The sequence below is a fragment of the Alnus glutinosa genome, chromosome 8 (genome assembly GCF_958979055.1).
Source record: "Alnus glutinosa chromosome 8, dhAlnGlut1.1, whole genome shotgun sequence".
Lineage (NCBI taxonomy): Eukaryota > Viridiplantae > Streptophyta > Magnoliopsida > Fagales > Betulaceae > Alnus > Alnus glutinosa.
Window position 1 is genome coordinate 7,317,468 of NC_084893.1, and position 14,180 is coordinate 7,331,647.

Consider the following 14,180-nt stretch of genomic DNA (forward strand, 5'->3'; position numbering starts at 1 on the left):
TAGTTAAGTTCAAGTATAGTGTTTATTTGATTTAGCAGTTTCAAAACTTGTGGTTTGAAGAAAAAAAATAATGATTTCAAAACAAAGTTAATAAAAACATGAATTTTAAAAACGAAGTTCAACATTTGGTAAAATTGTGCATCCTTACAAACGTACCCATGTCTGCAATTTGAAAGCGTGAATCTTTCCATATTTTGAAATTGCCGGTTTTCTCAAAGCCAAATGGGATTTTTTTTGTTGTTGTTGTTGCAATTTTGTTAAAAAAAAAAAAAGAATGGCATTTGGCCTCCAAAATCACGACCTATATAATTTTATACTCGTATCTTAACACGACTCAAACCCGACACACGAACAAGAATTGCCACCAATAAAGTAGATAGATATGCAAGTAAAGGGAGAGGAAATTAAACAAACCTCAATAAAAAATAAAAAAATAGTAAATATATTTAAGTCCTCTTAACTAATACTCATTTTCAAATTAGCCTTACGAATTGACATGTGTTACGTTTGAATTCATCAAATTACAATGTGTAGAAAAGCTCATCCAAAGCTCATCCATCAATGCCGTCTGTTACGTTGGATGAAAAAATGGCAACATGTCTTGCAAGTGACTTTTTTTTATGAGGAACTTTCTAAAAGACCATTTTTTTTTATATATATATAAAAATAGAAAAAACTAAAATAAAAATCAATAAAAATCTCTATTTTTATTATTATTTTTTTAAAAAAAAAAAAAAAAAATCTCATCCGCCTCTGGCCATCACCAGCCACCCCTATGTTCAGATTTCTTTTTTCTTTTTTCAGTTGAGTTTTTTTAAGAGCCAAAATGGTATTTTATTGATTAAAGTGAGGTTATTTTAGAAAATTTATGGTCAAATAGGTCATGTGTCAGGCAGGTGACCACTTTTTCCATCCGACGTAAGGGACGATGCTAATAGAGAGACTTTTTTGACACAAAATAATAATTTGATATATTAAAATGTCAGATATATCATTTAGTGTGGTTAAATTGAAAACGATTGAGATTTCATGGAGCTTAAATATATTTATTAAAAAAAAAAAAAAAAACAAATGGGCATTAACATAACACGTGGAGCATGGGCTGTGGAACTGCACAAGACTAGTGGTGACAATATCATTGCCTCCCCTAAAGGAAAAAACTAATGGATAGGAATTATTGACCCCCCATGCCCAAATCTCTGTGTTTCTCACACACATCTCTGCGACTCTCCGTCTCTCACCCTCTCTTTCACTGAGCTAGCTACTGAGCTTAGCACCAAGCACAAGAAGCTAAACAAATTTGAAGGAATGTCAGTTTGCCACTGAGTCTCTTTCCAAAGCCTCAGACTCAACGCGAGATAATGGGTGGGGTGACTTCGTCCATGGCTGCCAAATTTGCATTCTTTCCACCGAACCCACCGTCCTACAAGCTGATTACGGACGATGCCACCGGGCTCTTGCTCCTGGACCCCTTTCCTCACCGCGAGAACGTCGAGGTCCTGAGGCTGCCCACGCGCCGCGGCACCGAGATCGTGGCCGTGTACGTCCGGTACCCCATGGCCACCTCCACCATCCTCTACTCTCATGGAAACGCGGCCGATATTGGCCAAATGTACGAGCTTTTCGTCGAACTCAGCGTCCATTTGCGGCTCAATCTCATGGGGTGCGAATGTTCTCTCTACCCTTTTGTCCAATTTGGAAGTTTTATTTTTTATTTTTTCACGCATGTAAATTGCTTGTGGGATTGGTGTTCTGTGTTTATGGAGGGCGAGTTGATGAAATTAAGATGAATTAAGTATACCCATTTCGTGGTTCTGTGGGATTCGAGTTTCTTTTCCTGGAAAAGGAATGGGAGATAGTGAGAGTGGCTTATGGGGAGTGTGGGATGGTGTAGATTTCGAGTGGTTTTAATTAAGCAGAGTTGTTTACTGGGTGAAAGGAAGTGACATCTGTTTTTTCAATATTGAGTTTGAGTTGCGCGGGGTTTGAAAGCTCGGTGATAGATCAAAAGGAGTAAGGAATTGAAGTAGAATGGGATGTTGAAGGTGTTTCCATGTCGGGGTGGGCTGGGATTGGGTTAGGTCTTGTGTCCGAATCTTGATCCAAAAGGGGGGAAAAGGAACAGATTTTGCTTTTTCGTTGTTCTCTGAGTACGTTTAATTTGTTCATAAGATTGGCGTCTGATGTTATTCGTAGGTTGTTTTTTGTTCTTGGCGCTATTGGGAAATGGAGATTAGTAGCGGAACCGAAAAATCTTTTGAATTTCTATTAACCTGCTTAGATTTTTAAGCTTAATGAATTGATCCAACGAATAAAGTTGGAAAGTTGGGACACCTTACACTTACAGTAAGTCTGCCATTAAGAGAAAGTCGCAATTTTAGCTTTCGTGTTTCTTTTATGGATTACTTCTGGTCCAGGGTTTAATGAGCAAAAAGGAAGTTCATAAATGAATTTAAAGAGGTTGGTGAATGCACCCATGCATGGTTGAGACCGGTATAATTTATTCCCGGTGATATAATGCCAAATGGGGGCCAACTTCTTCAAGTTTTCTTATTTGATTATTATTATTATTAGTAGTAGTAGTAGTAGTAGTATTAGTATTTTGCTTGGTCATTTAGCTTATGCACTCTGCTGATTAGACCCACGACCTTTCACCCACCACCCCGTTTAATTAATTAATTTGTTACAGTGATTGCAGATTTAGGTTCTAATTCTAATACAGAATTACTTTCCTTTTTGTCTCCTAGTTGAGTAGGATTCATTTGGATGCAGAAGAAAAGAATATCTGTTGGTTTTGTGCGGTAAAGAAAACTGTATTACACAAAGGCAAGGTATTTTCAAAGTAGCAAAAACTAGCCTGAAAGATCACCACTCACCATGATTATAGAGAAATGCCTTCTAGTTTCGTTTAAAATTATTATTAGTAGTATATTTGATTTTCAATTTGATTTTATTTATTTATTTATTTTTTATGAATAATAATGATTTTATTGAAAAAAAAAAAAAAAAAAGCCAAATCCCTTGTACACGAAGAATATACAAGAGAGCTGAGGCCTTAGCTGCTACTACAATCTAGAAAACAAATAAGATCTACCAGATTCCCTGAGCGAAAATTGGGAACGTATCCAATAACCCAATATAAAAGAGATCTAAAAAATGAGGATTTAAGGAAAACATTGGTCTCGCTATCGTCAAAGAGTCGACGATTTATTTCTCTCCAAATGCTTCACATTAAAAGAGCGGAAATAACTTTTCATATAGCCTCTTTGGGATGTCCCTGCCCTAGAAATTTCCGGCAATGGAGAAGCTGAAGGATGTTACTAGGCATGACCCAAGAGACCCCGAAGCTCTTAAGAACTAAGTGTCAGATCTTAGTGGTATACTCACAATGGATGAGAAGATGATCAATAGTTACAAAGACAACATGGGTCAACTATTTGATTTTCATAATGTTTGACTATATGTTCTAAGGCCTAAAATCAGAAGTTATACCTTGGTAGCATTAAGTCATAGTTACAGTGTCCATTTTTATTATATGATGGCTGTCTTAAATAGAATTTGTCTAGATAGGAGGCAATTGACTTTCCACTTAAGCTTCAGATATTGGACATACTCTCATTCATCTTATGAAATTATGCAGGTATGACTACTCTGGCTATGGGCAGTCATCAGGAAAGGTAACCACAGTGAAAGAAAGAGGCAATACGAATTTCCTTCTAGTTCTATGTTTTGAAAATGGTACACATTAGCACTCTGAAGCTCATATGTGAATCTTTTTGCAGCCAAGTGAGCAGAATACTTATGCAGACATTGAAGCAGTATACAAGTGTCTTGAAGAGAACTATGGTGCTAAGCAGGAAGACATAATCCTTTATGGCCAATCTGTCGGAAGTGGCCCCACCTTGGATCTCTCTGCCCGTTTGCCTAGACTAAGAGCTGTTGTCCTGCATAGTCCCATACTATCAGGGTTAAGGGTCATGTATCCTGTGAAGCGCTCATATTGGTTTGACATCTATAAGGTCGAATTCTTCTTTATTGATCTATATCTCTGTCCTTAACTGTTACATCTAAATAATATATATAGCATGTTCTGTCTCTGAATATTATTTTACTTTGATTTTGTGCAGAACATTGACAAAATTCCATTGGTAAAAAGTCCTGTGCTGGTAATTCATGTAAGTTTTACGCGATTATTACAGTGTTACTGTTATCAGTTTTTTGTGACATGCTTCTTGTAGTTGACTACATTAATGCAGTATCATGCGATTAAAACAATCCATGCAAACTCATTCTTGGGGACAGTTGGACTTACATAGAAATAAAAAAATAAAATCCACTACGTCTCTCAGAAACAGAGTTCCTTTTATTCCCTTCTGCCATCTTCCTATGGTCACAAGATTTTAATGATGCAAGTTGTTACCTTCAGAATGATGAATTTGGTTATGGTCCTACACCTTTTTAAATGTGATGTTCATGGTTGCTGATGACATCAACTAGCTCTAGTACACGGGAGTGAAAATTTATAGTATAGGATGTTGTGGAGTCTTTAATCTTAATATCTGCATTCTGCTTTCTGTGAGAAGAGACAGACTAAAAGTTTATAGTTGTAGAACGACTTCAACCGGAACGGTAGCCTAAAAAAGAGGAAGAGGAGGCAGCAATTATGACAATAAATAAGTAAAGTACTCTACTACGGTTTGATGATGTGCAACACAGATTTATTTGTATCCTAGCAAAGAGGTTAAATTTTTATTAAATAGGAGGCCTCTTAGGGAAAGAGGAAGGCTAGAATCATGGGTTTAGGGTATATGCAAATGGAAGATGATATGATGGTTTATCAATTAATGAGGATATGGTTTTGGATGGAGCTAAATGTTCAGAAAGAAGTGGTTTTTGAGATCATGTTATTGATCAAGTAATAAATGGATGAAAGAAGTGGCCTGGTAGATATGTATGACTAAAAAATTGAGTTCTTTGCCAACATTGGCATATAAAATACAATAATAACTCTAGGAGAAATCTTTCAACAAAAGTTAAAGATCGAGTAGAGTTTTTGTTTTTGTTTTTGTGGCACTGCTATGGATATCTCGCATCTGCTTTTTGGCAACTTTTGTCTTGGTCCATCTAATAATGAAGAAAATCAAAATGAAACAAAGCGAAATGGAAAAGGAAATCTGTAGAGAGTAGAACTTAGAATAATGAAAAATCTTTACTTAATTTCTACTGTGGAGTCTACAGTCAGCATGACTTGCAAAATTTTATGGCATTTCACTATCATGACAAATGATAAACAAATAACATTTTTTTTTGGAAAATAAAAAAGAAAAGTCTGCTGTCGCTGTGGATATTATCTTAATGACAAGTTCTTCTTGTGGGTGGGCTTGGAACTTTGATTTTTACATGCTATTGCCATTTATAAATGCTCATTCAACTTTAAGCATTATCATTTTCTGGACTTCCCTGTTTCTCTCTGTTTTTCCCAGTCATACTTTGCACAATCTCTGAATTAAGTATCAAATTATCTGATTCGGTGTCTTGCCCTTATTGTTCTCCAGGGAACTGCTGACGAGGTTGTTGACTGTTCTCATGGCAAGCAGCTTTGGCAACTGTGTCAGGAGAAGTATGAACCTTTATGGCTCAAAGGAGGAAACCACTGTAATTTGGAGCTTTATCCTGAATACATTAGGCATCTAAAGAAATTCATATCGACAGTTGAAAAGTCACGTTCATTTAGGAATGGTCCAAGGAGCAGCATTGACCGAATTGAACAGTCCAGACAAGGTACTGACTGTTTCGAGGCTCCTAGGAAGAGTAGTGACTGGAGAGAAAAACCCAGGAAAAGCACCGACAGGCCTGAAAAACTGAAAATTCATGACTACAAGTTTCATAACATTGACAAGTTAGAAAAGTTAAGAATCCCATTCGACCAAGTGGAAAGGTCACGGAAGAGTGTGGATTACCATGAGAAATCTCGGAGAAACATTGACAACCAACTAGAAAGAGCACGAAAGAGCGTCGACTGGTTGGATCGGATCCGAGCTGGGTAGTCCTATTCTTGGTGAAATTTGTGCACTAAATCTGTTATTGGGGAAGATGAGAAAAACTGCAACAAGGGAAGGATAGGAAAATTATTTTGCGTTTCAATTATGGTTTCAAAATTTGTATCTTCAAGTACCAGTAAGTGTGTCATGGATTGTGGAGTTTGATATATTGGGATCGTTACCTTGGTTGTCACTTGTCAATGGAAGAACTCTAACCTCTTTTATTTTTCATTGTTGAAAGAAATCGAGGATTGTAGTTAACATGTTTAGAAAGCAATAGCATCTTCAAGTTATAGCATGCTTGCATCTGTTAAATATATCGGAGAAATATATGAAAGGAGAGCAGAAATATATAATGAATTACATTGTATTGAAGTAGTATATGTAACAATATTACATACGTCTTTATTTATAGAGATACAATGAGTAGTGAGCAAGAAATTTTAAATTACATAAGGTAAGGAATAGATCCTAATAAGAAAGACAATAAATTTAGAGAATAATATATATTCTTAACATCTCTTCTCAAATTTAAGGTATAAGCTTGAGCTTGGAAAAAAGAAAGGAAAAAATATTTTTTTGTTGCCAAGAAAGTCACTGGAGATGGCCAGAATAGGCTACTAGAAATCCTAGCGGCGGTGGCAGACAGTGGTCAGAGATTGGCGGCTGGCGGAGGCAAAGGAGGTTAGCTATGGCTTTTGGTGGTAGTGCCTGATCTGAAGGAACATCTGGGCTGTGATAGCCCTGGGCCTATGTATGGACTGGAGTCTATGAACCTGGTTGACCAAGTTGAATTGAGCCAGTTTAATGGGGGAATTTGGCCCAAAACTCGTGGACCGTTTCATGGGTCCATCTGGCTCGAAAATAAATTACTCAGGTCTAACCCACTAGAGCGGGTTGATTGGTTTGAATCCGAGTTGACGATCGACTTGGACAGATGGGCCGAAGGAGGACAACTGGGCTTAAAATCGGTGACCCGGTTAGAAACCGGTTTTGCACCAGGTTGGAACGCGTGAATTTGATGCGCAGAATCGTGCATGAAGGACGCGCTGAGGAAGTAAGAGGTGCGTATTGGTGCATGGGAGGTGCTGCTGGCAAGTCCAACAAGTGACAAGATCTTCCCTCCGTGTGGAGCGTGTGGATGAGCATAGGAATTCTAGCAGATGTCTTGGAGGCACGTGGTAGTGCTTGCATGGCTAGAAGAGTCTCAAAATACACAAATCCACCGATCTGGGCCTGAGACACCAGTTTTGGTGCTTGTTTGGCCGAAAGGAGTTTCGGTGGCAACACGTGGTGCTCGTGGAGATACTGTCGGTTGTGCGTGGTGGCATGTGCGATGGCTGGGGGCAATAGGGCTTCCATAGATCGGTAGATATGCACCTTGCAGACTTGATTCTGATATTATTTTTCCAGATGGAGTGGGGATGAAGGTGTGGAAGAGACTAGCAGCAATTTTAAAGGCATGAGGCGGCATGTGGATGACTGAAATTATAAGACAGTTGAAGAGCACAAGAAGGACGCCTAGAAACGTCAAAGACATTTATTAAAGGCCACAAGAAAGTGGTTTTGATACCATGCTAAATATATTAGGAAAATATATGAAAGAGAGAGCGGAAGAGAAAAAGCGAAAGTATATAGTAGACTACATTGTATTGAAGTAATATATGTAACAATATTACATATGTCTTTATTTATAGAAAAACAATGAGTAGCGAGTAAGAAATCTTAAACTACATAAGGTATAGAATAAACCATAATAGAAAAGACAATAAACATAGAGAATGATATAATATTCTTAATACAATTTATAGAAGCCAATGTCCAAGAGTGGGTACATGTCACATATGACATGTTCTATCAACTTTGTAAATAGAGTACGCCAAATGGTTTATATTTTGAACTTTTTAGAACCTTTGTTGTCACAAATGACAAATGATTTCGGTTCTCATTATTTGGTTTATTTTTTTATTAAAAATATTTTACGTCGAAACAAATGAAGCTTAAATATCAAATAAATTTTATTATAAAGATAAAGAAACTCAAACCATTTTGTTATATAAATAGAATTTAAGTCGTCCTATGATGCTAGTTGAGTTGGTAAGTGTAATAATATAAATTAATTCATCATTTTTTATCAGGTTAAATTTTTTTGTATAAGTAATAATTTAATATGATATTTGAGCTAAAGTTTTAAGTTTGAACCTTAATTCTACAATTTATCTCCTATTTCTATAGGTGTTTTACTTCGGTGGGGGGTCTCTCAAGTGTTCGAGGTTTATATTTTGTGAATTAAAATATGATATTTTTAAAAAGTTAAAGATATTTTAAAAATAATAAATATTATTGCAGTAATCAAAATTTAAAATTTTTTAGTTAAAAATAATAGTAAAATTCCAACATCTTTTATCTTAGATTTACTTAAAAAAAAAAATATTTGAGATGTCTGTTGCATGTCGTCATGTCGAGTTGTCGACCATGTCGAAAAGGCGTAGGCCGCGTAGTCGTTTCATGCGAGGACAACGATCGTCGTTTATCTTTTTTTCTTTTCCCTTTTTTGCTATCCAAAAATTTGATATTCCTGAAGTACCCCCCTGTACGTCAAATCTTTTCCCTTAATCCCCCGGTGAAGAATACAATTGCTCTCCATCTCCTCCTCCACAAACCCTAATACTCGGATATAATCCAATTCCATCAATATGTAAGTGTATGTGTATGTTTTAATTATTCTCCGAAAACGAAACGTTTTATTTGCTTCTTGTTTTTATATTCCGTTTGGTTGCCGAGAAAATACAAGGAAAAAAAAACTCAGCTAGTTTGGTTATATCCCAACCCCAAAATGAATCAATTTTTTACTCTGAGTTGAGTTGAGTGGTGATTTTGTTTTTTTTTTTTTTTTTTATGAACAGTTGAGTGGTGATTTTGTTTTGGAAAGAAGTGAAATTTTGTTTTCCTACATTTTTTCAGCAACCAAACAAATGGAGTTTCGTTTTTATTTTTATTGTTATTATTTTTTGCATTTTGATGAAAAATGGTGCTGAAATCTTTGCAGGTCACAGGACGAGATAGCAAGGGAAGCGATAAAGCACGCTTTGAAGGCTCTGCGTAAGCGCCATTTGCTCGAAGAAGGGGCTCATGGTCCGGCTTTCATCGCTCTTTCGAGGCCCATCCTCTCTCAGGTCTTCTCTCGCTATGTGCCTTTCAAAAGTTATGATTTTCAGGGTTTTGATTTTCTTCTGCTTGTGAACTTGCAAGTTACTTGAAAACACACTTCGAAGTGTTTGTTAAATTGGAAATTGAATTGAAAATAGTAATATATATGACTTGCTAAATAATGTTATGAGATGTAAAGTTGAATTCCATTTAGATGCAGAGTCTTAATTTTTGTGCCCCTTATGATGTTCCGTTTGATGATTATGAATATTGTGATTGAGATTTCTTGTGTGTGTCCATTAAGGGATCAGAATGGAAAGAGAAAGCAGAAAATCTGGAGTTGGAACTTCAGCAATGTTACAAAGCTCAATCACGCTTGTCTGAGCAACTCGTGGTGGAAGTAGCTGAATCCAGAGTTTCAAAAGCTTTAGCTCAAGAGAAAGAAGATGCAATCTCGAATCTGCAGACAGAGTTGACTCAAACAAGGTTATTTGTGACTCATGTTTTAGCCAACTAGACACTTCCCCAAAACAGAAAGATAAATAAACCATTAGATTGATACTCGATTTTCAGTTTGTTGGGTGAATGAATGACTTCAACTTAGGTGCATACTGCAGGGATGAATGCTCTCAACTGAAGGTGGACTTAGAAGAAAAGATTAAAGCTTTAGAATTGGTTCTGAGTGAGAACCAGGAACTTAGAGCACAACTAGAAGAGATGATAATTAAAGCTAAGAATGCTGAGGCCGAAAATAAGATGTTAGTTGATCGCTGGATGCTGCAGAAGATGCAGGATGCTGAACAGCTCAATGAGGTACTTTATACTATTCTCATAGTTGCAATCAAAGCATGGAATCAGGAGTAGTTTTATGGTGATACATAGTGTTTGCTTTAGGTTGTGAACTGGAACTGGACGCGTGGTGTTATACTTTAAGAAGAACAAAAAGAAAAGGAGAAATGGTGTCTTGACCCCCAGGCGGCTAATGTTTTAAAAACTGGTCTAGCTGTGGCTACTGGTGATGCAAGTAATGCTGTTAAGATTGTATTGTTCTGATTTATTTTAGTTAGTACTGTTATAATTGTGCTGTCCTCATTTATTTTAGTTAAAGGAGTTTCATTAAGGAAAAAATTTTCCTCTAATTTCCTCAAACTCAATCTATTAAACGGGCATATGTTTAAAATGCATGTGATTTTTGATGTATTTTTAATGGAACATGTGATTCACATGCATTTTGGACACATGTCAGTTTAATAGATTAGATTGGAGGAATTCCTCCAATCCGGTCTAGTGGAAAAAATTGTTTTTTTATTATTCCTTTTAGCTTTGACAGCAGAAGAAAACTCTTCTTAGTTATTAAGAATCACACTTAAAGGAAGATTGACTAGGATCTAAAGGAATTGCCGTCAAAAGGATTTTTTTTGCTTGAAAATATTAAGAAAAGATATTTGTGTGTGTAAGCAAGCACGCCTAGAAATTATATCAAGCCTCCTATTAATAGAAATGTTTATTTAATTCATTTAGACCTATTTGTGTGATTTATGGCTCTACTTGTGCCTAGGAAACAGTAAGATGAAGATGTATTATCACCATATTCATTTCATGTGTTTGGTAGGTATGTTTTGTGGGGTCTGAACTATTGACAAAATATAACATCACCCTCACACACACACACACACAAAGAATTGGAGAAAAAACTGTGTGCAAGAGAGTTGAATGAGAGTTGGAGAAAATGTTGTATTCTTGTATTTCAGTTTTAGGATAGGGAAAATTGTCTTCTTCTTTTTTTGGCTGGTCCTTCGGTTTGTTCTGCCAATGTTTTGTGGCAAGCATTTTTCTGCTCTTGCTTATTTATTTGTTCCTCCGCCTTGTGTATATATATATACATATATATTATATGCATGGGGTTTGCCCTTTCATTTGTTAATATAAATTATAGCATTTATATCTTATATTTTAGTAGAGAAAAATATTTTGTGATTTGCAGAGGAAATGGAACGAGTAGTTTTGTCATTTAAGATGATTTATCATGCTTTAATTTGATACAACAATTCAAGAGCTATGGTACCATATGAAAAATGTTGAAAACCATTCTTTAAAACAATACTAAGCTAGATTTGGATTTGATATGATGTGAGGACATGGATTATCTACGCGATTGTTTTGAGTTTTTTCCCTTAATCGTAAAGGAGTTGAGGTTTATTTATTTTCCACCCTTTGTAGCACTGACTGATTTGCCTCACTTGACTTTTCTTTGATCTATTTAGGCAAATGCAATTTATGAAGAAATGGTTGATCGGCTCAAGGCTAGTGGTTTAGAAAATCTTGCTCGGCAGCAGGTGGACGGCGTGGTCCGCCGAACTGAAGATGGTGCTGAATTCTTTTTGGAGTCATCCGTTCCATCTGTATGCAAGCACAGGATCCATGCCCATGAAGGTGGCTGTGCGTCCATACTGTTTGAGTACAATTCTGGCAAACTGATTAGTGGGGGACAGGACAGGTCGATCAAGATATGGGATACAAACAGTGGATCACTAAGTCATACTCTGTATGGTTGCCTTGGCTCTGTTCTTGATCTTACTATTACCCATGATAATAGATCTGTCATTGCAGCTAGCAGCTCGAACAACTTGTATGTATGGGACGTCAACTCCAGCCGCATTCGTCATACTCTTACTGGCCACACAGATAAAGTTTGTGCCGTAGATGTAAGCAAAATTTCAAGTCGTTATGTTGTGAGCGCAGCTTATGATCGTACCATAAAAGTTTGGGACTTGAATAAGGGTTACTGCATCAACACAATCATTTTTTATAGCAACTGCAATGCTCTTTCCTTCAGCATGGATGGACAAACCATTTGTTCTGGCCACGTTGATGGAAATCTTCGATTATGGGATATTCATACAGGAAAACTACTTAGTGAAGTAGCTGCACATTCACTTGCTGTTACATCCATCTCTTTGTCACGAAATGGAAATGTGGTATTGACTAGTGGGAGAGACAACTTGCATAATTTGTTTGATATGCGATCTCTAGAAGTTTGTGGCACATTCAGAGCGACTGGAAACAGAGTGGCATCGAATTGGAGCCGATCCTGTATCAGTCCGGATGACAACTATGTTGCTGCTGGATCCGCTGATGGATCTGTGTATATTTGGTCCATATCTAAAGCTGATATAGTGGGCACTCTTGGGGAACACACCTCTCCTGTGCTGTGTTGTTCGTGGAGCGGGCTTGGAAAACCTCTAGCCTCGGCGGACAAGAATGGGATTATTTGTACCTGGACATGATGGATATGGTGTCAATAAGAAAAATCAGCCCACGTTCTTTTCTCTTTATGTTCATAAGATACATATACGCATACTGTACAAAAGCTGCACTAGTTGTGGGATTGTTGTGAATAGTGCCAAACTGAGAATAAAAGCGTGTCAATTGATGTTTGAGCTTTTCAGGGTTTCAATGCCTATAAATTCTATAATCAGTTAATGTTGTTAAGGTGGGCAATAATAAATCACTATATTATCAGCCCCCTCTAACCTTCCCTCTAACGAGTAGCCTGAGGTTGTGGCTTGCCTGCCCCGCCCCTTAACATATGAAAGAAAAAAAGAAAGAAAGAACAGAATGGAGAAGGAAAAGAAAGAAATTATATATATATATATATATATATATATATATATGCCTCGTAATTCCTGCCTTTATATTTGAAAATAAACCATTTGCAAGGAACAAAATGGAAAAAGAATTAAAAAAAAAATTATGAAAATAATACGGTCTCGTTTGGTTTGCGGAATGAGTATTCTATTAGGAAAGATAATAGTTATTATCAGGAATAAAAGAGAGAAATGGAATAAGTATTCTTATTCCTTAGTTTGGTGACAACACATGCTTTAATTAGAATTGAATCAAAATTACAAAAAAAACCTTCACATTATTTTTTATTGAAAACCAGTGGGTGGCCGACCACCCCACCGTAAAACTAGGTTTTTTTTTTTTTTTTTTTTTTTTTTTTTTTTTTTTAAATAAAAAAAATGAGAAACAATAGAAAATAATGAGTAGTTTTTTTTTTTCTTCAGAAAATGTAGTCTATTCCTATTCCTCTCATGTTTTTAGAGGAATAGGTATTCCTCTTCGTAAGGAAATAGTTATTTCCATTGGAATAACTATTCCAAGGAACAGACCACTACTAAACAAATGAATGATTATTCCATAAGAATAGTCTCGTTTGGTTCGCGGAATAAACATCTGGAATTGAATGACTATTCCATAAGAATAGTTATTCATTTGTTTGGTAAGGGTCTATTCCTTGAAATAATGGGAACAACTATTCTCTTACGAAGATGAATATCCATTCTTCTAAAAATTGAGAGAATTAGCTATTCCAATGGGAATAGATTACATTTTCCAAAAAAAAATGACAATTGTTTTTTATTTTCTGTCAATTTTTTTTTTTCAAAAAAAGAAAAAGAAAACCCTAACCCCCCTTTACAATGGCTGGTCGACCACCTATTGCGGTGGTCAGCCAGCCACATATGGCACCGGGGGTGGTGCGACCACCCCGAGAGCATTTGGGGTGGCACAGGCCACACCCGGCTCTTTGGTGGGTGGCCGCCCACTAGTTTTCAAATTATTATTATTATTTTTATTTGAGTTTTATTTAAAAAAAAAAAATTAATATGGGTTTTTTTTGTAATTTTGATTGGATTCCCATTAAAGTATATGAATTGTTACCAAATTAACAATTAGGAATAACCGTTTCATTCCACTCTATTTTATTCTTGGTAATAACTACTTTATTTTTTGCCCCCTCAATTTTTATTTTTTCATAAGTGGTACCTATATTATGGGAAAAGGCGGAAATGGTACCTCCATCTATTTTTCCATCCAAAATTGACGGATTTTCACGTCATGGACATGTGGCACCATTATAATTGCAACATGTGACCCCCATATTTTTTTTTTTTTAAAAAAAAAAAAAATTCTAGAGGTGGTTCG

At 36.2% G+C, this 14,180-nt stretch overlaps 2 protein-coding genes across 2 annotated transcripts; both read left to right on the top strand.

Annotated features, from left to right (window-relative positions):
• The first annotated feature begins 1,162 nt into the window (after nucleotides 1-1,162).
• LOC133875463 (uncharacterized) lies at nucleotides 1,163-6,270 on the top strand. Its single transcript, XM_062313608.1, has 5 exons — nucleotides 1,163-1,663; nucleotides 3,641-3,677; nucleotides 3,783-4,019; nucleotides 4,128-4,175; nucleotides 5,556-6,270. Exons 1-5 carry the CDS (start codon nucleotides 1,362-1,364, stop codon nucleotides 6,045-6,047), a joined length of 1,116 nt encoding a protein of 371 aa, XP_062169592.1. The 5' UTR covers nucleotides 1,163-1,361; the 3' UTR covers nucleotides 6,048-6,270.
• A 2,314-nt stretch (nucleotides 6,271-8,584) lies between these two features.
• On the top strand, nucleotides 8,585-12,634 carry LOC133874701 (autophagy-related protein 16). The gene is made up of 5 exons (XM_062312580.1): nucleotides 8,585-8,739; nucleotides 9,091-9,217; nucleotides 9,496-9,677; nucleotides 9,809-10,004; nucleotides 11,456-12,634. Coding segments are annotated over exons 1-5 (1,530 nt in total). The 5' UTR covers nucleotides 8,585-8,737; the 3' UTR covers nucleotides 12,479-12,634.
• Nucleotides 12,635-14,180: the final 1,546 nt, after the last annotated feature.